The following is a 24,299-nucleotide window of genomic DNA, read 5'->3' on the forward strand; positions in this document are numbered from 1 at the left end:
TTGTTAATTGTACTTGTGCAGTATTAACAGCTACATCATACAGTAAATGTGGGGAAAATCCATTTAAAAAATGATAAATTGTTTTTCCAGGATTACCGTTGTGGCATATTTTCAATTAGTTAATGTGTAATTCATAGTAGCAAAAGTTACATTTTTAAAACTACTTGTATAAACATTTTTCCCAAATACTACGGTTCTTGTGCATAGTTTTTTTTTAATATTTATTTTATTCATTTGGTTGCACTGGGTCTTGGTTGCAGCTCACCGGCTCCTTAGTTGCAGCATATGTGCTCCTTAATTGTGGCCAGCGGGCTCCTTAGTTGCAGCTCGCCTCTCCTTAGTTGTGGCATGCGAACTGTTAGTTGCAGCATGCATGTGGGATCTGGTTCCCTGACCAGGGATTGAGGCCGGGGCCCCTGAATTGGGAGCATGGAGTCTTAACCAGTGCAGCACCAGGGAAGTCCCTGTGCATAGTTTTTAAGAATCTTGGATTTAGAGACTGTCTTTTCATAAATTATAGGTTTTACAGAAATTGAAGAATTTTGACATAAAATGTTGCTTCTATATAAGTAATGATTCTCTACCTTTTATCAAAAGTTCATCTTAGGGCTTCCCTGGTGGCGCAGTGGTTGACAGTCCGCCTGCCGATGCAGGGGACATGGGTTCGTGCCCCGGTCCGAGAGGACCCCACATGCCACGGAGCGGCTGGGCCCGTGAGCCATGGCCGCTGAGCCTGCGTGTCCGGAGCCTGTGCTCCCCAACGGGAGAGGCCACAACAGTGAGAGGCCCGCGTACCGCAAAAAAAAAAAAAAAAAAAGTTCATCTTAATCTCCTACATTGTGTTACATTATAGGGCTTCTCTGTAACAATGTGTAGTTTGTATGCCTTTCTGTATCACAACCAGATAACTAACTAAAGTTGCAGTGACAATCCTACAAAGTACAAAAGTCTTATTTCTGAAGACAATTTCAATTTGGGGAGTTCTGTAAAATCACATGACTTTCATGCACTGGGCAGAATGGACTATAGGAATGAATCTGGCTTTAGGGTTATTCACCTTCTTGAAGTCAACCATCCAAGATCCTATATAAGCACTAATGGACAAAATTCAAAACTAAATGAAAAAAGTTTATTTCTGAGAAATGTCTCAAGTTTTGAAGGTTTTTTTTTTTTAAGAAACACTCATTAAGGAAGTCACTGAAGTAGTATTTTTTAAACTAGAAAAAATCAATCCATGATGCCTGTAAAGTAAATCGAGGTAAATACCATATAAAGAAACTAGGCTAGTTGAAAACATGGCTATATTAGAAGGGAATTTTATTCTCATTCCTATATTATATATGTGACAGAACTGCAAAGAATGGAAATATTTATTTCTTCTAGGCAGCAGAAAAAGTTAAGAGTGACTAGTATTTAATAGTCTGTAATATTAATATATATGGACTATGTATCAGGATGAAGCAGTGTTAACACAAGATAGCATTTCTAAAATATTATTTTGAACATTAGGTCATTTGGTAATTTTCTATAGTTAAAAGATACTTCTCATGTTTTGAAATTAAATAAATGCGGGGAAATGGCTTAATTATAATTTTAGGCCCGCAGTTTATAAGTTCCAGAAAAAGGGTATTTGCATGTGACAGGCATTATATGCTTTGACCTCATGGATAGCTATTTTCATCTACAGGTGAAAAGTTTTAATTATTTCAATAACTAGATATTTTGCTTTTCAGAGGTCTTAAAATGGAAGTAGACCCATTGTTTTGAGGGAATTCCATTATTTTATACAAAAACCAGTCATTCTACATTTGGTCCTTAATAAAATTTTAATTTGGACAGATTTATTCCAGCTAAGCCATAAATGTTAACATGTAAACTTGTTTTTATTAAAGAATTGTCCTACGGGGACTTTCCTGGCAGTCCAGTGGTTAAAACCCATGCTTTGACGGCAGGGGGCATGGGTTCGATCCCTGGTCAGCGAACTAAGATCCTGCATGCTGCATGGCACGGTCAAAAAAAAAAAAAAAATTCCCCTATCAATAAAAAGAAGGGAACTCCCCAGCAGTCCAGTGGTTAGGACTCCACGTTTCCACTGCTGAGGACACAGATTCAATCCCTGATCAGGGAAGCAAAATCTCGCAAGTCGCACAGCGCAGCCAAAAAAAAAAGAAAGAAAAGAAAACTGGAGTCGCTATATTACTGTCATAAGAAGTAAATATCAGAGCAAAGATTATCACCAGTGATTTAAAAAAGGTTATTTCATAACAATAACGGGCTCAATCAAGAGAGAAAAATCCTAGGGGCTTCCCTGGTGGCGTAGTGGTTGGGAGTCCACCTGCCGATGCGGGGGACGCGGGTTTGTGCCCCGGTCTGGGGGGATCCCGCGTGCCGCGGAGCGGCTGGGCCCATGGGCCATGGCCGCTGGGCCTGCGCGTCCGGAGCCTGTGCTCTGCAGCGGGAGGGGCCGCAGTGGTGAGAGGCCTGCGTACCGCAAAAAAAAAAAAAAAAAAAAGAGAGAAAAATCCTAAATGTTCACACACCTAATAAAAAAACTTCAAAATACATGAAACAAAAATTGACAGAACTGAAAAGAGAAATAGGCAAATCCACAATTCTAGTCAAAGGCTATAATACTTCCCTCAAAATATTTGTAGAATATTTGCAGAAAAACAATAAGGATATAGTAAATTTGACAACATTATAAACCAATTTGACCAGATTGACATTTATAGAAAACATCACCCAAAATACACATTCTTCTCAAGTACACACAGAATATTTACCAAGATAAATGATATTCTAGATCATAAAACAAGTCTCAATCAATTTAAAAAGGATTCAAATGTACAAAGTATATATGACCAATGTAATTAAATCAGAAATAACTAACAGAAAAACCTAGAAAAATTTCCAAGTATTTAAAAACTAAATGTTGTACCTCTAAATAACCTATGGATCAAAGAAGAAATCAAAGGGAAATTAGAAAGTATTTTGAATTAAATGAAAATGAAAACACAACATGTAAAGAATTTGTGGGATGCTTTAGTAGTTCTAAAGCGAAAATTACACCATTAAACACCTCTATTAGAAAAGAAGGTCTCTTGCTTAGCTTGACCTTAGCTTCCATTTAAGAAAGTAGAATCAAAAGAGAAAACTAAACTAAGCAGAAGAGGGACTTCCCTGGTGGTCCAGAGGGTAAGACTCTGCACTCCCAATGCAGGGGGCCCGGGTTTGATCCCTGGTCGGGGAACTAGATCCCGCATGCATGCTGCAACTAAGAGTCCACATACCGCAACTAAGAAGTCCGCATGTCGCAACTAAGAAGTCTGCATGCTGTAACTAAAGATCCTGCATGCTGCAACTAAGACCCGGTACAGCCAAAATAAACAAATATGTTTATAAATAAATAATAAAAATTTAAAAATAAAATACGCAGAAGAAAGGAAATAAAGATCAAAGTAGAAATCAATTAAACTGAAAACAGAAAAATTAAACAGAAAATCAGTGAAGGCAAAAGTGATAAACCAGGCCAACCAAGATGAAGAAGAAAGAGCTGTATCAGAAATAAGAGAGGTGTTATCACCATACATTCTACAGATTTCAAAAGGTATAACAACAAAATATTATAAACAACTATTTATAACAAGAAATTCAACAAGGTAGTTGAAATAGACAAATTCCTTGAAATATACAATCAAAGCTTACCCAAGAAAAGAGATAACTTTAATAGCATTATATGTATTAATGAAGTTGAAATTGTAGTTAAAATCCTTTCCACAAACAAAACTTCAAGCCCAGATGATTTTACTGGCAAATTCTATCAAACATTTAAGTTAGAAATAATATAAACTCTTCTAAAAAACTGAAGAGGATACATTTCCTAACTCATTCTATAAAGCCAAAATTACCCTGACAACAAAACCAGATAAAGACATTATAAGAAAACTACAAACAACCCTCATGAAGATACGTGCAAAAATCCTAAATGAAATTTTAGCAAATCAAACCCAACATCAGGAGCAAGGGAAGTTTATCCCAAGAATGCTGGATTGATTTAATATTCAAAGATCAATGTAATTCACCACTCTGCCAGACTGAAAAAGAAAAATTATAAGTTCATGTCATACACTAAGAAAAAACATTTGAAAAACAAACACCGTATGCTAACACATATATATGGAATATAAAAAAATGGTTCTGAAGAACCTAGGGGCAGGACAGGAATAAAGATGCAGACGTAGAGAATGGACTTGAGGACACGGAGAGGGGTAAGGGTAAGCTTGGATGAAGTGAGAGAGTGCCATGGACATATATACACTACCAAATGTAAAATAGATAGCTAGTGGGAAGCAGCAGCACAGCACAGGGAGGTCAACTTGGTGCTTTGTGACCACCTAGAGGGGTGGGATAGGGAGGGTGGGAGGGAACGCAAGAGGGAGGGGATATGGGGATATATGTATATGTATAGCTGATTCACTCTGTTATAAAGCAGAAACTAACACACCATTGTAAAGCAATTATACTCCAATAAAGATGTTAAAAAAGAAAGAAGAAAAAACATTTGACAAAATCTAATACCCATTTCTCATCAAAACTCTCAGATGGTTTTACTTTTAGAGCACATAGTTATGCCTAAGCTCTCTTTCATAAAGGGTTGAACAGATACTAACAACAAAACAAATGCTATGAGATTCAAAAAACTATTCTCTAAAAGATGGAGAAAAAATGGCAGACAGGAATTTATCTTTCCATTTCCAGGAAAGCTAAAACTTATCCAACTGAAATACTTCAAATTTACAACTGAGAATCCTGAAAATGGGGAATTGAAGAAGACAAGAATAAATACAGGTGGACCCTGAACAACGAGAGGGTTATGGGTACCGACCCTCCACAGAGTCAAAAATTTGTGTATAACTTACAGGTGGCACCCTATATATACACGGATCCTCCATATCTGCAAATCCTCCATAACTGCGGTTCTGCATCTGCAGGTTCAACCAACCACAGATCATGTAATACAGTAATATTTACTATTGAAAAATATCCATGTATAAGTGGACTCATGCAGTTCAAACCTGTGTTGTTCAAGGATCAACTGTAGATCCAATTCATTAACTGGCCTCATGGATTGTTTTGGGACCAACAGAATCCAACTGGTTACTGATCCTTATGTGCATCTTTCTTCAGGCAGTGAGGCAGATGATCCAACTGGTATCAAAGAAGTGATTTCATGATTTTTGTACTCTCTTATATAAATGTGTTTCTTACAATATGTCTACCAGCTTATACAATAGAAGCTTTTAATAAACAGTTACTATGTACTGCAGACTTATTATGTGTCAGGTACTTTAAATACATCACCTCATTTAATTCCTCTCAAAATTCCTGTGAGGACTTCCCTGGTGGCACAGTGGTTAAGAATCCACCTGCCAATGCAAGGGACATGGGTTCGATCCCTGGGCTGGAAGATCCCACATGCCACGGAGCAACTAAGCCCATACACCACAACTACTGAGCCTGTGCTCTAGAGCCCACAAGCCACAACTACTGAGCCCACATGCCACAACTACTAAAGCCCACGCACCTAGAGCCTGTGCTCCACAACAAGAGAAGCCACCACAATGAGAAGCCTGCACACCGCAACAAAGAGTAGCCCCCGCTTGCCACAACTAGAGAAAGCCCATGTGAAGCAACAAAGACCCATCGCAGCCAAAAATAAAATATTGAAAAAAAAAAGATACATGCACCCCTATGTTCATAGCAGCACTGTTCACAATAGCCAAGACATGGAAACAACCTAAATGTCCACCATCAACAGATGAGTGGAGAAAGGAGATGGGATACATATATACAATGGAATGCTACTCAGCCATAAAAAAGAATGAAATAATGCCATTTGCAGCAACATGGATGCAACTAAAGATTATCATACTGAGTGAAGTAAGTCAGAAAGAGAAAGACAAATACCATACGATATCACTTACATGTGGAATCTAAAATACAACATGAACCTATCTATGAAACAGAAACAAAATCACGGACATAGAGAACAGATTGGTGGTTGCCAAAGGGGGAGGGGGTTGGGGGAGGGATGGAGTGGGAGGTTGGGGTTAGTAGTTGTAAACTTTTATATATGGAGTGGATAAACAACAAGCTCCTACTGTATAGCACTATATAGAGAACGATATCTGGTATCCTGTGATAAACCACAATGGAAAAGAATATTTTTAAAAAAGAATGTATAAATACATACATATACAAAAAACTGAATCACTTTTCTATACAGCAGTAATTAACACAACATTGTAAATCAATTATACTTCAATTTAAAAAAGAAAGGGAGGGACAGAGGGAGGGAGGGAGGGAGGGAGGGAGGAAGGAAGGAAGGAAGGAAGGAAGGAAGGAAGGAAGAAAAAAGTAAGACATTTCCTGGCTTCTTCTGCACCAGAGAACTAGAATGTTTTCTTGAAGAAATATTGAAATAAATAAAACAGCAGCACCAACAAGTAAAACTTAATACAGGCATTTTTTGATAATGTTTACTAATATAGGCCAAGCACTATTGTTAGGTATTTAAGATATAAAATTCTTAACCTCTAGGAAATCATGGTCTGGTGTTAAAGGCAGAAAAACACAGCGGCAGTTTCAAAACAGTGTGACAATCAATACTACAGAAATATAGGTTCTATGAAAGCACAAGAGATGGCCAACTGACCCCAATCTTGGAAGATCTGCAAGGACCCCCCCCACCAAAGAAATTGGCATCTAAGCTGAAGAATAAATTAAAGTTACTGCTGTCAGCAGTGCAAAGAGCAGAAGAAATATCAAGTAATTCATTTAATTTTAAACTCACAGCCCAAAAGAATGACTCTACCAACTACTTTTTTACACTGTAAAACAGTCTTTTTTAAAAATGCACAAAAATACCAAGATACTAAAAGAACATAAAGTAATATTAAAAATTAGTTGGTAGACCAGTTTTATGAACAAATCCTAGTAAACCTTAAAGAAAATTCCTTTACTATTTAAACTGGTAGAACATTAAAATAATGAAAAGCTTCCTCTATTTTATACCATAAACCATGGTATGAAAACAATACCAAAAAAAGACAATTACATAAAACAAACGCCACTAGGAATACAGGTGCAAACTCATAAATGATATACTGAGAAAGAAAATTCAATATTATGTTAATGTAATACATCATGACCAAGTAAGATTTACTCCAGAAATGCGAACATGTTCCAAAATTTAAAACTGTATTAATATATAATATTAAGTGATAACAGGAGAAAAACTGTATCATCTTGCTAAATAATGAAATTTGATTAAATATTTGATTAAACATACATTGCTAAAAATACTAATAGTAAATAAGCAGTTAAAGAATATTTCTGAAACATAATAAAAAACAGAAATATGAAACATATAGCAAAACATCAGAATACTTCCACAATTAAATTCAAGATCAAGATGAAGATGTACTCTATCACTGACATCAATCAACATTATTGTGGAGTCTACAGTCAATGCAATAAAACAAGCAAAAAAGTTAATTGTAAACACTAGAAAGGAAAAGAGAAAAATTATCATTATTAGCAGATATAAGTGCCTATCTAAAAAACATAAGATAATCAACTGAATATTTATTTCAAAAATATGTTATAGATCAATGGAACAAAACAGAAAATCCAAAAACTAACCTATTTACAGACAAGATTTTAATTTACAATAAAGGTGAAATTTCAAATCTTTGGAGAAAGGATAGATTGCTGAAAAACACTGGTAGAAGTGCCTAACCACTGAGACTCAGTTTTTCAATATAAATGTACACTGTTTAGAGACACATGTAAATGTGGTAGCAGTGTAAAGAAAAGAATGGAAAAGATAAATATAGTAGTTACCTCTGGATGTGTGGAAAGAGACGCATTTGGGGAGGGTCCACACTAAGTCAAGAGGGCTTCAAATATGGTAAATATGTGTTCAGATTCTTTTTTTTAAACTATGCATTTACATATTATGCACTCTCCTGTACATACAATATATTTGACAATTTTTAAAAATTTAATGAGATAAATCTGTATGTGCTGTTACAGAAAGATCTACAAGTAATATTAAGTGAAAAAGCAAAACATTATGTGTCACATGATTCCTTTCCTGTAAAAGTTTTTATTGATGGTATTATGGATAAAGTTTTTTTTTCTGGAAGAATACAGAAGAAACTGTTACCTTTCATTAAATGTACACTGACTCAGATGTACATCCTCATTTTACACCTTTCTACACTTTTATTTTCAAACACTTTTGAACTGTTTTTATTCTGTTTTGATTTTTTAACAGGTATGTAGATAACTTTTTTTTTTTTTGGAGGTACGCAGGCCTCTCACTGTTGTGGCCTCTCCTGTTGCAAAGCACAGGCTCCGGACGCGCAGGCTCAGCGGCCATGGCTCACGGGCCCAGCCGCTCCACGGCATGTGGGATCTTCCTGGACCGGGGCACGAACCCGTGTCCCCTGCATCGGCAGGCGGACTCCCAACCACTGTGCCACCAGGGAAGCCCTAACTTTTTAATATACATGTACATGTATAACTATTTTACTCTTGTCAATATTAAGTTTAGTTATCCAAATAGTAGCATCAATGGATTGTTCTCTTCTTTATACTTTTATACTTTAAAAAAGAACTATTTAGGGCTTCCCTGGTAGGGCAGTGGTTGGGAGTCCGCCTGCCGATGCAGGGGACACGGGTTCGTGCCCCGGTCCGGGAAGATCCCACATGCCGCGGAGCGGCTGGGACCGTGAGCCATGGCTGCTGAGCCTGCATGTCTGGAGCCTGTGCTACGCAACGGGAGAGGCCAGAACAGTGGGAGGCCCACGTACCGCAAAAAAAAAAAAAAAAAAAAAAAAAAAAGAAGAACTGTTTAGACAAAATCCTAATTAAAAATCAGACTACAAGAAAGTTCCCCCCCTAAAAAACAAATATCCAACAGAAATATGAAAAAATGTTCCATCTTGCTTATTATTAAAAACATACTTCTGATTATCAAGTTGGGAAAAATAAAAAATGTCATAATAGTTTTTGCAGGGAACAAGGAAATTAACACACTACTGATAAGAATATAAATGAGACTATTCAGACTGTAAAGGTTCTGATAGAGTATACCACATTAAAATTCTAAACTGATTTTGTAGGGATTATGGAGTCAAGGATTTCTAAGCAAGCAAGTACAAAGATCTAAAATTTAAATTCTTAGAAAAAAGCTGGAGTAAGCTAAGTGAAATTTAGAGAGAAAAAACTGAAGGCAGAGAAGCAAGTTAAGAGTCTGCTATAAGAACTCAAATAACAAGTGATCAAGAAAATAAATGAAAAATGGAACAGGAAGGACAGATGTGAGTGTCATTTAAGAGGTTAAACGCTAAAGGATGTGGGACTCCCCTGGTGGTCCAGTGGTAAAGAATCTGCCTCCCAATGCAGGGGATGCGGGTTCAATCCCTGGTCGAGGAACTAAGATCCCACATGCCACGGGGCAACTACTGAGCCTGCACACCTCAACTAGAGAACCGTGTGCCTCAAACTACAAAGCCCACGTGCTCTGGAGCCTGAAAGCCACAACTACAAAGACCAACACGCTCTGGAGCCCATGCACCACAATCAAGAGAGAGAAAACCCTCGCGCCACAACGAAGATCCCACATGCCGCAACAAAGACCCGACGCAGCCAAAAATAAAAATAAATTAAATTTAAAAAAAAAGAAAAATCATATTAAAAAAGCTAAAGGATATGGTGAATCATTTGTGGTGAATGATTAGGTATAAAACATGAGATAGATGAAAGAGTTAGGGATAATTCTGAGCTTTACAGCTTGAGGTAAATGAGTGGTTCTACCATCAAATGAGATAGAAGATAAAGAAGAGCAAGAGGTAAACTTAGAGGAAAAAACTATGACTTACTTCACTGGCTTACTGGATGTGACCTATAGACAGGTACAAATCTCCAATTAACAAATGGAAATACAGAACAAAGGAAAAATGTTAAGATCTATTACAGCACTGTCCAACAAAGCTTTCTACAATGAAGGAAATGTTCTATACCTGCACTAACACAGCAGGTACTAAAGGTGACTAGTGTAAGAAAGGAACTGATTTTTCCTTGTATTTAATTTTAATTAATTTAAATTTAAATAGCTACAGGTGGCTAGTTGCTACCACATTGGACAGAGTATGTCTAGAGACTTAAAAGGCATTTCCATTGTATTTCTCTCACTTTCCAGACATATGAAAATTAAGATTCACATCTAACTTATTCAAATAGTTTTAAAATATCACCTTCAGTTAATATAAAACTGAGGAACTATGATCCATCCTCAGCCAAACAGTATGATTTCTTTCTTTTAAGTAACTCTTTTTTTTTTCTCGGTACGCGGGCCTCTCACTGTTGTGACCTCTCCTGTTGTGGAGCACAGGCTCCAGACACACAGGCCCAGCGGCCATGGCTCACAGGCCCAGCCGCTCCGTGGCATGTGGGATCTTCCCAGACCGGAGCACAAACCTGTGTCCCCTGCATCGGCAGGCGGACTCTCAACCACTGTGCCACCAGGGAAGCCCTTAAGTAATTCTTAATTCCATTTACAAATCAAAATGAAGCTAAGTAAAAACTGCATGGTCAGGACTTCCCTGACGGTCCAGTGGTTAAAACTTTGCCTTCCAATGCAGGGGGTGCGGGTTTGATCCCTGGTCGGGGAGCTAAGATCCCACATGCCTCCCAGCCAAGAAATCAAAACATAAAACAGAAGAAATATTGTAACAAATTCAATAAAGACTTTAAAATGGTCCACAAAAAAAAAAAAAAAAACCTTAAAAAAAATTTTTAATTTAAAAAAAAAAAAATCAAAAAACTTCATGGTGTCATTAAGGTATAGTCTCACAAAACAAACCAGTCACAGATAAGGAGGCCTAGTCTGAGACCTAGCGCTCTACTCTTCATAATACTGACCTCTCCATCACTATCAGATATCACAATGAATGCATCCTCAAGTCTACGCTTCTTCTTCACATTGACAGAACTGGTAGTTTCTGTATCTTTCTTCTCCAGGTTCTGAGCTTCAGAGATTTCTTTAACTTTTTTCTTTCTCCGTGGCATCCTTTTGTCTGAAATACAAGGAAAAATAATTTAAAGTATAAGTTTTTTAGATGTTATTTGTAATTTGGTCATGTAAAAAAAAAAGATATGCATCTAACAGAAGTAAAACTGGACTTCTGAACTCTTCTACTACTCATTGAGATTTGTATTTTTTCTATAAAGGAAAAAATACATATATAAATATATAAACCTCATCTCTTCAGCAATATTTCAATAGGAAAAATACAATAATCTATCCTAGTTCCTTAAACATTAACTTAAATAATTGGTCCTCTTGACTATATATTATTATTTATTTAAAAGTTTTTTTTTAATACCAATGCCTCAACCCAATAAAGGACATCTTCAAAATACCCACTGCTAATATCATACTTAAAGGTGAAAGACTAAATGCTTTCCTCTTAGAACAGGAACAAGACAAGAATGTCTGCTTTCATCATTTCTATTGAACATTATACTGGAGGCTCTAGACAGGTCAATTAAGCAAGAAGAAGAAATAAAAGACATCCAAATAGGAAAGGAAGAAGTAAAACTACTGCCTTTTGTAGATGGCATGATCCTGTATTTAAAAAAAACTAAGAAATCCACTAAAAAACTGTTATAATTAATGAAAAAGTTCAGCAAGATTGCTGGATACAAGGTAAATATACAAAAATCAATTATACTGCTATCTACTAGCAATAAATAATCCAAAAATGAAAATTTTAAATTCCATTCTTAATAGCATCAAAAATAATAAAATTCTTAAATAATAATAAAATTCTTAACAAAATTTAACAAAAGTGCAAGACCTGCAACTGAAAACTTTAAAATATTGTTGAAAGATATAAAAGATCTAAGTAAATGCAAAGACATCCCATGTTCATGAATTGGAAAACTTGACATTGTTAAGACAACAATAGTCCCCAAATTGCTCTACAGATACAACATAATCCCTAATACAATTCCTATTGGCTTTTTTGTAGACATAGACAAGTTGATCCTAAAATTCACATGGAAAAACAGAGGTCCCAGAATAGCCAAAATAATCTTGAAAAAAAGGAACAAAGCTGAAGGACTCACACATCTCAATTTCAAAACTTACTACAAAGCTACATCATGAAGACCGTGTGGCACTGGCACAAGAATAGAAATAAAGATAAATGGAATAGAAAAACTATTCATTATGTGAGAGTCAAGAAAACACCCACACGTTTGCTATCAATTGCTTTCGACAAAGGTACCAAGATAATTCAATGGGCAAAGTATAAGTCTCTTCAACAAATGGTACTGGGACAACCAGATATCCAAATGCAAAAGAATGAAACTGGACCTCTACCTCACATAATAAAGAACTGCACGAAATAAATGGATCAAAAACCTGAATGAAAGAGCAAAACCTATAAAATTCTTAAGCAAAACATATGCATAAAGCTTTGTCATCTTGGACAGGCAATACTTTGTTAAATATGACATCAAAAGCATAAACAACAATGGGACTTCCCTGGTGGCGCAGTGGTTAAGAATCCACCTGCCAATGCATGGGACATGGGTTCAAGCCCTGGTCCGGGAAGATCCCACATGCCACACAGCAACTAAGCCCATGCACCACAACTACTGAGCCTGCACTCTAGAGCCCGTGATCCACAACTACTGAGTGCACGTGCAACAACTACTGAAGCCTGCATGCCTAGAGCCCATGCTTTGCAAGAGAAGCCATCGCAGTGAAGCACACGCACCGCAATGAAGAGCAGCCCCCACTTGCTGCAACTAGAGAAAGCCTGTGCACAGCAACAAAGACCCAACGCAGCCAAAAATAAATAAAATAAACATATGTATTTTTTTAAAAAGCATAAGCAACAAAAGAAAGAACAGATAAACTGGGCTTCATCTTATTAAAAACCTTTGTGCTCCAAACCATAATATTAAGAAAAGTTTAAAAAAATAATAAAGAATGGGAAAAATATTTACAAAGCATCTATGTAATAAAGGAACTGTATACAGAATATATAAAGAACTCTTGCAACTCAACAGTAAAAGGGCAAATAAACCAACTATAAAATGGGCAAAGAATATGAACATACATTTCTCTAAAGATATATAAATGACCAGTAAGCACATGAAAAGGTGTTCAACATAATTAGTCATCAGGCAAATGCAAAGCCCACTAATGATCGCTATAAAAAAATAATGGAAAATAACAAGAGCTGACGAGGATATGGAGAAATTGGAATCCTAGTATATTGTTGATGGGAATGTAAAATGGTGCAGTCACTGTGGGGGAAAAAGGAAGGAATGAAGTATTAATACAGGCTACAACATGAATAAACCTTGGAAACATGTTTAGTCAAAGAAGGCAGTCACAAAATATCACATATTATATGATTTCATTTATATGAAACATCCAGAAGAGCAAATCTATAAACATAGAAAGAAGATTAGTGGTTGTCAAGGACAGGGGGATTGGAAGAGTTGAAGAGTAACCACTAAGGGGCAGAGAGATTTCTTTTTTGAGGTAATAAAATGTTTTAAAATTCTGTACTTTTCAACTGTATGTTTTTTAATTGAAAATATAATTGATATACAACATTATGTTATTTTCAGGTATATTAGATAGTGATTTGACATTTGCATACATTATGAAATGATCACCATAATAAGCCTAGTAACTCATCTGCTCCCATACAAAACTATTAAAATATTACTGACCATATTCCTTATGCTATTACATCCTCATGGCTTATTTATCTTTTAACTAGAGATTTATACCTCAATCCCTTTCATCCATTTTGCCCCATCTCCAATCCCCCTCCCCTTTGGCAACCACCAGTTTATTCTCTGTATCTATGAGTCTGTTTTGTTTTGTTTTTTAGATTCCATATGTAAGTGAGATCACACATCTGTACTTGTCTTTTTCTGTCAGACTTATTTCACTTAGCATAATACCCTCTAGATCTATCTATGCTGTTCCAAATGGCAACATTTCATTTTTTTATGGCTCAGTAATATTTCACTGTGTGTGTGTGTGTGTGTGTGTGTACGACTTCTTTAACCACTAACCTATCAATAAATATAAATAATGCTGCAATTAACACTGATGTGCATATATCTTTTCAAACTAGTGTTTTTGTTTTCTTCGGGTAAATACTCAGAAGTGAAATTGCTGGATTATATGGCAGTTCTGTTTTTTAATTTCAATTGTATAGTTTAAGTGGGTGGATTATATGGTAAGTGAATCATATCTCAAAGTTGTGGGGTTTTTTTTATTTTAAGAAAACAGCAAATGTTGTCAAGGATGTGGAGAAATTTTTTATAAATTTATTTATTTATTGGCTGCGTTGGGGCTTTGTTGCTGTGTGAGGGCTTTCTCTAGTTGCAGTAAGCAGGGACTACTCTTCATTGCGGTGCACGGGCTTCTCATTGTGGTGGCTTCTCTTGCTGCGGAGCACCGGCTCTAGACATGTGGGCTTCAGTAGTTGTGGCACACGGGCTCAGTAGCTGTGGCTCACAGGCTCTAGAGCACAGGCTCAGTAGCTGTGGCACATGGGCTTAGTTGCTCCACGGCATGTGGGATCTTCCCAGACCAGGGCTCGAACCCGTGTCCCCTGAGTTGGCAGGCAAGTCCCAAGGATGCAGAGAAATTAAAACTTTCATCCACTGCTAGTGAGAATATAAAATTCTGCAGCTGCTGTGGAAAATAGCTTGGCAATTCCTCAAAAAGTTAAAATACACTTAGCAATTCTACTCCCAGGTAAACACCCAAGAAAATTAAAAAGTATTCAAAAAAAAACTTGTACTTAAATGTTCATAACAGACTTAATCATAATAGCCAAAAAATGTAAATAACCCAAATGATGAATGGATACACAAAATGTGGGACATCCATAAAATGGAATACTGGTCAGCCTTAAAAAGGAATAAAGTACTGATACATGCTACAACATGGATAAACCTTGAAAACATTATGTTAAATGAAAGCAGCCAGACACAAAAGCCCCCATATTTTATGATTCTGTCTATATGAAACATCCTGAATAGACAAATCTACAGAGACAGAAAGCAGATTAAGACTGCTAGAAGTTGGAGGAGAGAGAAATATAGAGTGACTACTTAATGACTATAGGGTTTCTTTTTGGGGTGATGAAAATGTTTAAAATTAGAAAGTGGTGATAGCTGCACAACATTTTGAAGGTATGAAAAGCTATTAAATTATACACTTTAAAATGACTAAAATGTTGGATTTTTATGTTCTATGAATTCTACCTAAATTAAACAAAAACCTCCCCAGATGATTTTACATTATAACCAAATGTTTATGTTCTATGAATTCTACCTAAATTAAACAAAAACCTCCCCAGATGATTTTACATTATAACCAAAGTCTCCACAACCAGAGACTTAATGACTTAAATAGTCACTGATTTAAAAAGAACAATCTTAGGACTTCCCTGGTGGCGCAGTGGTTAAGAATCCGCCTGCCAATGCAGGGGACACGGGTTCGAGCCCTGGTCCGGGAAGACTCACATGCCACAGAGCAACTAATCCCGTGTGCCACAACTACTGAGCCTGAGTGCCACAACTACTGAAGCCCGCAGGCCTAGAGCCCATGCTCCACAACAAGAGAAGCCACCGCAATGAGAAGCCCACGCACTACAACGAAGAGTAGCCCCCACTCTCCACAACCAGAGAAAGCCCGTGCGCAGCAACGAAGACCCAACACGGCCAATAAATAAATAAATAATTTTTTAAAAAAAGAACAACCTTAGGGACTTCCCTGGTGGCATAGTGGATATGACTCTACACTCCAAATGCAGGGGGCCCAGGTCTGATCCCTGGTCAGGGAACTAGGTCCTACATGCATACTGCAACTAAGAGTTCGCATGCCACAACTAAGGAGCCTGCCTGCCGCAACTAAAACCTAACGCAACCAAATTATTTTTTTTTTTAAGGCAAAGCAATTTAAAAAATATAAAAGAACAAACTTAACTGTGTTACAAACTTCTCAAACTGTTTAATCATCCAACTACTCCTAAGGGAAATGTTACACCTTATTATCAAAAAAAGTCTGTACAGGGCTTCCCTGGTGGCGCAGTGGTTGGGAGTCCGCCTGCCGATGCAGGGGACGCGGGGATTCATGCCCCCGTCCAGGAGGATACCACGTGCCACGGAGCGGCTGGGCCCGTGAGCCATGGCCACTGAGCCTGCGCGTCCGGAGCCTGTGCTCCGCAACAGGAGGGGCCACAGCAGTGAGAGGCCCACGTACCGCAAAAAACCACAGAGCAACTAATCCCGTGTGCCACAACTACTGAGCCTGAGTGCCACAACTACTGAAGCCCGCAGGCCTAGAGCCCATGCTCCACAACAAGAGAAGCCACCGCAATGAGAAGCCCACGCACTACAACGAAGAGTAGCCCCCACTCTCCACAACCAGAGAAAGCCCGTGCGCAGCAACGAAGACCCAACACGGCCAATAAATAAATAAATAATTTTTTAAAAAAAGAACAACCTTAGGGACTTCCCTGGTGGCATAGTGGATATGACTCTACACTCCAAATGCAGGGGGCCCAGGTCTGATCCCTGGTCAGGGAACTAGGTCCTACATGCATACTGCAACTAAGAGTTCGCATGCCACAACTAAGGAGCCTGCCTGCCGCAACTAAAACCTAACGCAACCAAATTATTTTTTTTTTTAAGGCAAAGCAATTTAAAAAATATAAAAGAACAAACTTAACTGTGTTACAAACTTCTCAAACTGTTTAATCATCCAACTACTCCTAAGGGAAATGTTACACCTTATTATCAAAAAAAGTCTGTACAGGGCTTCCCTGGTGGCGCAGTGGTTGGGAGTCCGCCTGCCGATGCAGGGGACGCGGGGATTCATGCCCCCGTCCAGGAGGATACCACGTGCCACGGAGCGGCTGGGCCCGTGAGCCATGGCCACTGAGCCTGCGCGTCCGGAGCCTGTGCTCCGCAACAGGAGGGGCCACAGCAGTGAGAGGCCCACGTACAAAAAAAAAAAAAAAAAAAAAGTCTGTACAATCCTAGTATTAAGGGAGGATAATAATAAAATGTACACCCAAACACTTCCAATCCAGAGTCATTCACAAAATCATTCCCTATCATAAGAATGGAAGCTAAACACAAATTTCTATTCTTAATGCATATTTTTAAATGACTTAAGTCCTGAAGAAATAGAAGAAATCACACAGAAAAGAAGAAAATATTAAGCTAATAGATAAATTTTTTACTGTAGTATAGATGATTTACAATATTGTGTTGGTTCCAGGTGTACAGCAAGGTGATTCAGTTTTTTTTTTTTCAGATTATTTTCCCTTACAGGTTATTATAAGATACCAAATATTGCTGTTCCCTGTGTTATACAGTAAATCCTTGCTGCTTATCCATTTTATGTATAGTAGTTTGTATCTGTTAATCCCCTACTCCTAATTTATCCCTCCCCACACTTCCCTTTCCCCATTGGTAACCGTAAGTTTGTTTTCTATGTCTGTGAGTCTGTTTCTGTTTTATATACAGATTCATTTGTATTATTTTTTAGATTCCACATATAAGTATTATCATATACTTGTCTTTCTGTCTGACTTCACTTAGTATGATAATCTCTAGGGCCATCCATGCTGCTGCAAACGGCATTATTTCATTCATTTTCATGGCTAAGTAATATTCCATTTTACACACACACACACACACACACACACACACACACACATCTCCTTAAACCAATCATCTATTGATGGGCATCTAGGTTGTTTCCATGTCTTGGCTATTGTAAATAGTGCTGTTAGGAACATTGGGGTGTCTGTATCTTCTCAAATTAGAGGTATTGTTTTTTGTTTTATACAGCAGATCAGATTACAGTTATTTTCATCTTTTCTGGATATACGCCTAAGAGTAGGATTACTGGATCATATGGTATCTCTACTTTTACTTTTTTAAGGAACTCCATAACTGTTTTCCATAGTGGCTGCATCAATTTACATTCCCACCAACAGTGTAAAAGGGTTCCCTTTTCTCCACACTCTCTCCAGCATTTGTTATTTTTGGATTTTCTGATGATGCCATTTGATTTCCACAATCAAAAAAAAAAAAAAAAAAAAAAAAGGGCTTCCCTGGTGGCACAATGGTTGAGAGTCTGCCTGCCCATGCAGGGGACGCGGGTTCGTGCCCCAGTCCAGGAAGATCTCACATGCCGCCCATGAGCCATGGCTGCTGAGCCTGCGTGTCCGGAGCCTGTGCTCCGCAACGGGAGAGGCCATAACAGTGAGAGGCCCGCGTACCACAAAAAAAAAAAAAATTAGCCGAAGAATCGAAGTACACATTTCTCCAAAGATTATTTACAGATGGCAAGCAAATGCGTGAAAAGATGTTCAATACGAATAGCCATCAGGGAAATGCAAATCAAAACCACGATGTGATACCACTTTACACCCACCAGAATGGGTGTATGATCAAAAAGACATACAATAGGGCTTCCCTGGTGGCGCAGTGGTTAAGAATCCGCCTGCCAATGCAGGGGACATGGTTTCGAGCCCTGGTCCAGGAAGACTCCACATGCCGCGGAGCAACTAAGTCCGTGTGCCACAACTACTGAGCCTGCGCTCTAGAGCCCAAGAGCCACAACTACAGAAGCCCGCGTGACTAGACCCCGTGCTCCGCAACAAAGAGAAGCCACCGCAATGAGAAGCCCATGCACCGCAACGAAGAGTAGCCCCCACTTGCAGTTGCGACTAAAGCCCGCACTCAGCAACGAAGACCCAACGCAGCCAAAAATAAATAAAAATAAAATAAAATAAATAAATAAAACATTTTTTAAAACTTATAAAAAATTTAAAATAAAATTAAAGAAGACATACAATAACAAGTGTAGGCAAGGATTTGGAGAAATTGAACCCTCATACACTACTGGTGGATATGTAAAATAGTGAAGCCTCTTTCGAAAACAGTCTAGCAGTTCCTCAAAATGTTAAAGTTAGAGTTACCATACAACTCAGCAATTCCACTCCTAGGTAAATAGCCAAAAGAAATTTATGTCCACACAAAATCTTGTACATAAATGTTCACAAAGCAGCATTACTCATGAGGGCCCCACAATGGAAACAACCCAAATGTCCATAAACAGGTGAATAATGTCACATCCATACAACGGAAAATTATCCAGCAATAAAAAGGAATGAAGCCTGATACATGTAACAACATACATAAAGCTTGAAAACATCATGGTAAGTAAAAGGAAGCCAGAAGGACCACATACTGTATGACTCCATTTACATGAAATATCCATATTGGTAAATCTATATAGACAGAGAGTAGATCAGTGATTGCTTAGAGCTCAGGGGGATTGGTACTGATGGCTTAGGGGTACGGAGTTTCTCTTTGGGGTAAAGAAATGTTCTAAAATTGGTTGTTGTGATGGTTACACAACTCTGTGAAAATACTAAAAGCCACTGAATTGTACATTTAAGTGGGTAAATTGTATGGTATATGAATTATATCTCAATAAAGATGTTTAAAAAAAATTAACCTACTGTGACCAAGTCAGAACACTAGTTATCTCTGGAGGGTACTGACTGGGAAGGGGCACAGGTGACCCTTCTGAGGTGCTGGAAATGTTCCATATCTTTATTTGGGTGGCAGTTACATGGATGTATGTACTGAACTATACAATTAAGGTTGGTTCACGTCATTATATGTCAACAATACTTTTTTAAGAAGGGCTTTTTTTAATAAGTATTTGTAAGTGAATGAATATTTTAATTAATCCTCATAAAAACCTAAGAAGTATATATAATTATTATGAGGAAACATAGGTTCAGAAAAGTAACTTGCCCAAAGCCACAAAGCAGGCACTTGCACATCTGTCTCTCAACTCCAAATCCTGACTCCCAATACTCCATGACTTAATCTTTGGATTTCTTCCAACTAGAATTGCTGCCTAATGTAAGTAAGGTATGCACACATAAATATTAGATGAATTATACTTTATGCTTATATTTAAATTATAGCATATAATTTATATATTTAAATTATTAAATATAATTCAATAAAATATACATTTAAATTATATATATTTAAATTACTAAATGCTATATAAAGGCACAGAACGCTAAAATGATTATATGCTGTAAGAAGCTATATGGAGAATAATAAGACTTAAGGTGATCCTTGAATCTAAAAGAATATCATGAATAGGTAGGGATAAGTATGGGGGAAGACTGGAGGAATCATAGTTCCCTAGGAAAACATCCTGTAAGGAATAGTTTTTACCTTTTTAAGTGTTTCCCGTACATTTAGTTATTTAAACCAGTATGTTCAAACATGATAGCAGTGGTAGCTACACCACCAAATACATGTAATTCCTTAAAGATATTTAAATACGTAAAAACTCTTCTCCCTAGCACAGAACCACCTGCAGGCTCAAAATGGGTTTTCAAACAATCACAGCAGATAAGGGATCAGTAAGAAGTGTTAAGTAGAGGCACCCCACAGATTTCAAAATTCCAGTGCTTCATGAGATTTAGCCATACTATTTCCACAGAAATTCTAAGAGTAAAAAGGTCACTGCTCAGCCAATTTAAACGAACCTAACATATAGTTCAACTACTATTTAAGTTGCTACCCTTCAAAATGAAAAAAAAATTAAAATCACTAAAATAAAGGTTTATCTTCAATTACTTGAACAGAGGGTACAGAATTAATTACCACTGTGTCTGCAAAGAAGGAACAGTGTCTAGATGCCAGCAGTCTCTTCTTAATCACGACAGTCAGAAACAAAATGTCTCTAAAGAATGCACAAGCAGGAAAGGTGACCCAAAAATGAGACCTGTTACATCACAGGTTGGTAGTGTCCTTGAAAATCTCCAATTTGGAAGATATTATTTTTCTTTTTTGTTCAGCATTTCCACCATCTTGATCTATCTGAAGAACAATCACTGACAAGATAATTTAAAATCTTGACATTCTCCCTACCAAACCTGTCAAAATTGCTCTGAAAGCTTGGGGGCATAGCGACCTTAACAGTCCTCTATGACTGATTGACTTTTACGCCTAAATAAGTCACCATTCAAGAAACTTGGTACCAAGCTCTTCATCAACTGATCAGCTTGACTGTCTCCAATTTAAAAAAGGTAAACGCACACTTACACACACACACACACACACACCTGATGCTCTATTTTCCAGTTTATACTCAGCCTCGGTTTATGACAAGTGTGTAAAAACAGAATCCAAACACACTGAGAAATAATTACAGTTATTTACTGAGTCCTTGGACACTATTTTAGGTGCCTCACATGCATTATAGAGGTTACTTCTCCCAATAACTCAGTGTGGTAGGCATCATTATTTTACGTTATTTTTATCGCGATTTTACACGTTAGGAAACATTCAAAATCAAACAGCTGGTAATTTCTTAAGTTCGTAAATGGGAAAGTTGGGAATTGAAGCGCGATGTGTCTGATTCCAGAGACACACTTTTGGATTCAACTAAAAGGCACTGCCTCTAACAGGAAAAAATAAAGACAGTAGCATAAACTTTCACTTTTTCCTGGGTGTTTCTCATTCTCAGTGACTAAATACAAGAACAAGAACATTGGAGTCAGTCTGGCTGGATTCAAAACCAGCTCAACGACTTACGCCATGTGTCTTCGATCCTCAGTTATCTAATATGTAAAGTGAGTACCTATCTCACAAGACTGTCGTGAAGATTCAACAAATGTGTATATGTAAAACGCCTGAAACACTATCACCGTACAGCGCGGAAACATACTAGTTCTGTTGGAGAGGAAAGTGGTAAATGGTGATAAGGATTCCCAAGGAACATCTTTATATCTGGGCAAAAAAACTAGAACACTCACCAACAAAACAGTAGCCTGGAGTAGGGAGGGAGCGTGAGGAGAAAGGGGCGGAGGGGCCCAGTCGCCCTGACTCCACGAGATGTCCCGGCTCTGGGACCCCGCGGAAGAAGGCGGCGCGGACGGAGGCCGCTCGCGGGGTGCTCAGCGTGAGGAAGACGCCTTCGAGGGGCTGGCGGGAACCAGAGCCCTTCGCCGGGGGAACCCAGGGAGAATGAAGACCGCACCCTGTGTGTGAGGGTCGCGGTCCGGGCACCCGAAGGCGGAAGCCCATCCGGCGTCACCAGGGGCCCACCCGGCGTCGAGAGGCGCCCAGTACTCTGAGGAGCCATCCCCGGTTTTCCAAGGTGCCTACCCCGCCATCCCAAAGGGCCGTCCCTTCAGGAGGCGCCCACCTCGGCGTCCGGAGAGACGCGCCAACCTCGGCGTCCGGAGAGACCCGCCTCACCGTCGAGAGGGCCCTACCCCCAAGTCAAAGGCGCCCTTCCGGGAGAGGAGCGGGCCGTGGCCCCCCTGAGGGTGAGAAGGAAGCGGGAAGCTAGCGGGCGGGAGGTGTACCGAAGCTTCAAGTACTCACCAACCGGTCCCCCGCCGCTTCGCTGAGCCCCTCCTCTCAGGTGCCGCGGGTCGCAAGCGTCCGCAGCACTTTAGGGACTAGGGGCGGACGAGCACTCGCGAGCTGAGGTACCGCGAGAAGACGAGCTCTCGGGGCAGGCGCATGCGCGGGCGTCCGGGGACGGAACCAACCCGCACTGCGGGGGGGAAACTGCCGCCAGGACATACCAACCGTGTGAGGTGGGGGGCGCCATCAGCGCGAGGTGGATTCCATCTCCAAGGGCATACTGGGTGGTCTCGCAGTTTGTTCGTTTGCTTTATCATTTGCTAGTGCTTTGAGGGAAACTAAAGAGTAGTAACAGGGTCCCCGAAACCCTACAGTGAAACCTTCAAAGGTTTCTCTGCCACATCAAGCCTCCTCTGGCCCTGTCTTTGCATGTATCTAAAGTTAGACTGAGGACTTACCTAGTGGCGCAGTGGTTAAGAATCCGCCTGCCAACGCAGGGAACACGAGTTCAAGCCCTGCTCCGGGAAGATGCCACATGCCGCAGAGCAACTAAGCCCGTGTGCCACAACTACTGAGCCTGTGCTCTAGAGCCCACGAGCCACGACTACTGAGCCTGTGTGCCACAACTACTGAAGGCCGCGGGCGCCTAGAGCCCGTGCATCCCAATGAAGAGTGGTCCCCACTCGCCACAGCTAGAGAAAGCCTATGCACAGCAAAGAAGACCCAATGCAGCCAAAACTAAATAAATAAATTTATATAAATAAATAAAGTTAGACTGAAATTATTTGATAAGACCACTTGAAAACTATCTCCGGGGTCTTCCCTGGTGGCGCAGTGGTTGAGAGTCCGCCTGCTAATGCAGGGGACACGGGTTCGTGCCCTGGTCCGGGAAGATCCCACATGCCGCGGAGCGGCTGGGCCCGTGAGCCATGGCCGCTGAGCCTACGCGTCCGGAGCCGCAACGGGAGAGGCCACATAAAAACGAAAACTATCTTCGGATGGTAAATGTTAAAATCTGACCATTTCAGGGGAAAGAAGGAAATCTGGGAAATGGAAACTCTTATAGATGCCAGGTGGAAGCAAAAAATTAGAATGGACACTTTTGGTGAAATTTAAAATGTGCATTTTATGACCCAGCAATTTCATGTATACAGGTGTGCAGAAGAAATGTTCATGTTCAAGCCCACTTCCCTGTGAAAAATGAAAACAAAGGAAATGTACAATAAGACATGAATGAATAAAATGTGGTATGTTCCTACAATAAAATATTACAACAAATAAAACTAATAAATGAGTCCTATATGTATCAACATTTGACAGCTCGTAAGAGTTGTTGAAATAGCAACGTTCCAACGAATATGTTACTGAAAATTCCGTCCTTGTCCCCTCGCCAAATGAGAATAATGAGGACAAGGTTTTGAGGATAAAGGAAAGAGAAATGTATTGATTTGCCAGCAAATGAGGAGGGTAGCAAACTAGCGCCTTGAAAACTATGGCCTGCCTTCTGGGGAGAAAGCTGGTGTATTTAAAGCAAAGTCTTGGGGCTGGAGTTAAGATCAGAGGAACAAGCAAAAACAGCAAGAATGCCCACCCACGTTAATCAGTAACAAAGAATGCACAGTAGCAAAGAATTTGAGTTTTAGTTCCCAGCAAAGGAGGGAGAGAATGGGAAAAACAGTTTTAGAAATCATTCATTAGTTTTAGCCTAATGGCTCTGTTATGTGTACATGTGAAATGATTTATGTAAATTT

At 39.0% G+C, this 24,299-nt stretch overlaps 1 protein-coding gene across 2 annotated transcripts in view; it reads right to left on the minus strand.

Annotated features, from left to right (window-relative positions):
• Positions 1-24,299, minus strand: part of UIMC1 (ubiquitin interaction motif containing 1) — a 179,318-nt gene that overhangs the window by 102,235 nt on the left and 52,784 nt on the right. The window contains exon 2 of one of the 2 annotated variants that reach the window (XM_007463080.1): positions 10,993-11,147. In XM_007463080.1, coding sequence (XP_007463142.1) covers positions 10,993-11,139 — 147 coding nt within the window. In that variant the 5' untranslated portion in view covers positions 11,140-11,147. Of the gene's footprint in view, positions 1-10,992; positions 11,148-24,299 lie in introns of those variants that run through there. The other variant, XM_007463079.1, reaches the window with a different exon arrangement.

This window comes from Lipotes vexillifer, unplaced genomic scaffold, assembly GCF_000442215.2.
Source record: "Lipotes vexillifer unplaced genomic scaffold, Lipotes_vexillifer_v1.1 scaffold514, whole genome shotgun sequence".
Taxonomy (NCBI): Eukaryota; Metazoa; Chordata; class Mammalia; order Artiodactyla; family Lipotidae; genus Lipotes; species Lipotes vexillifer.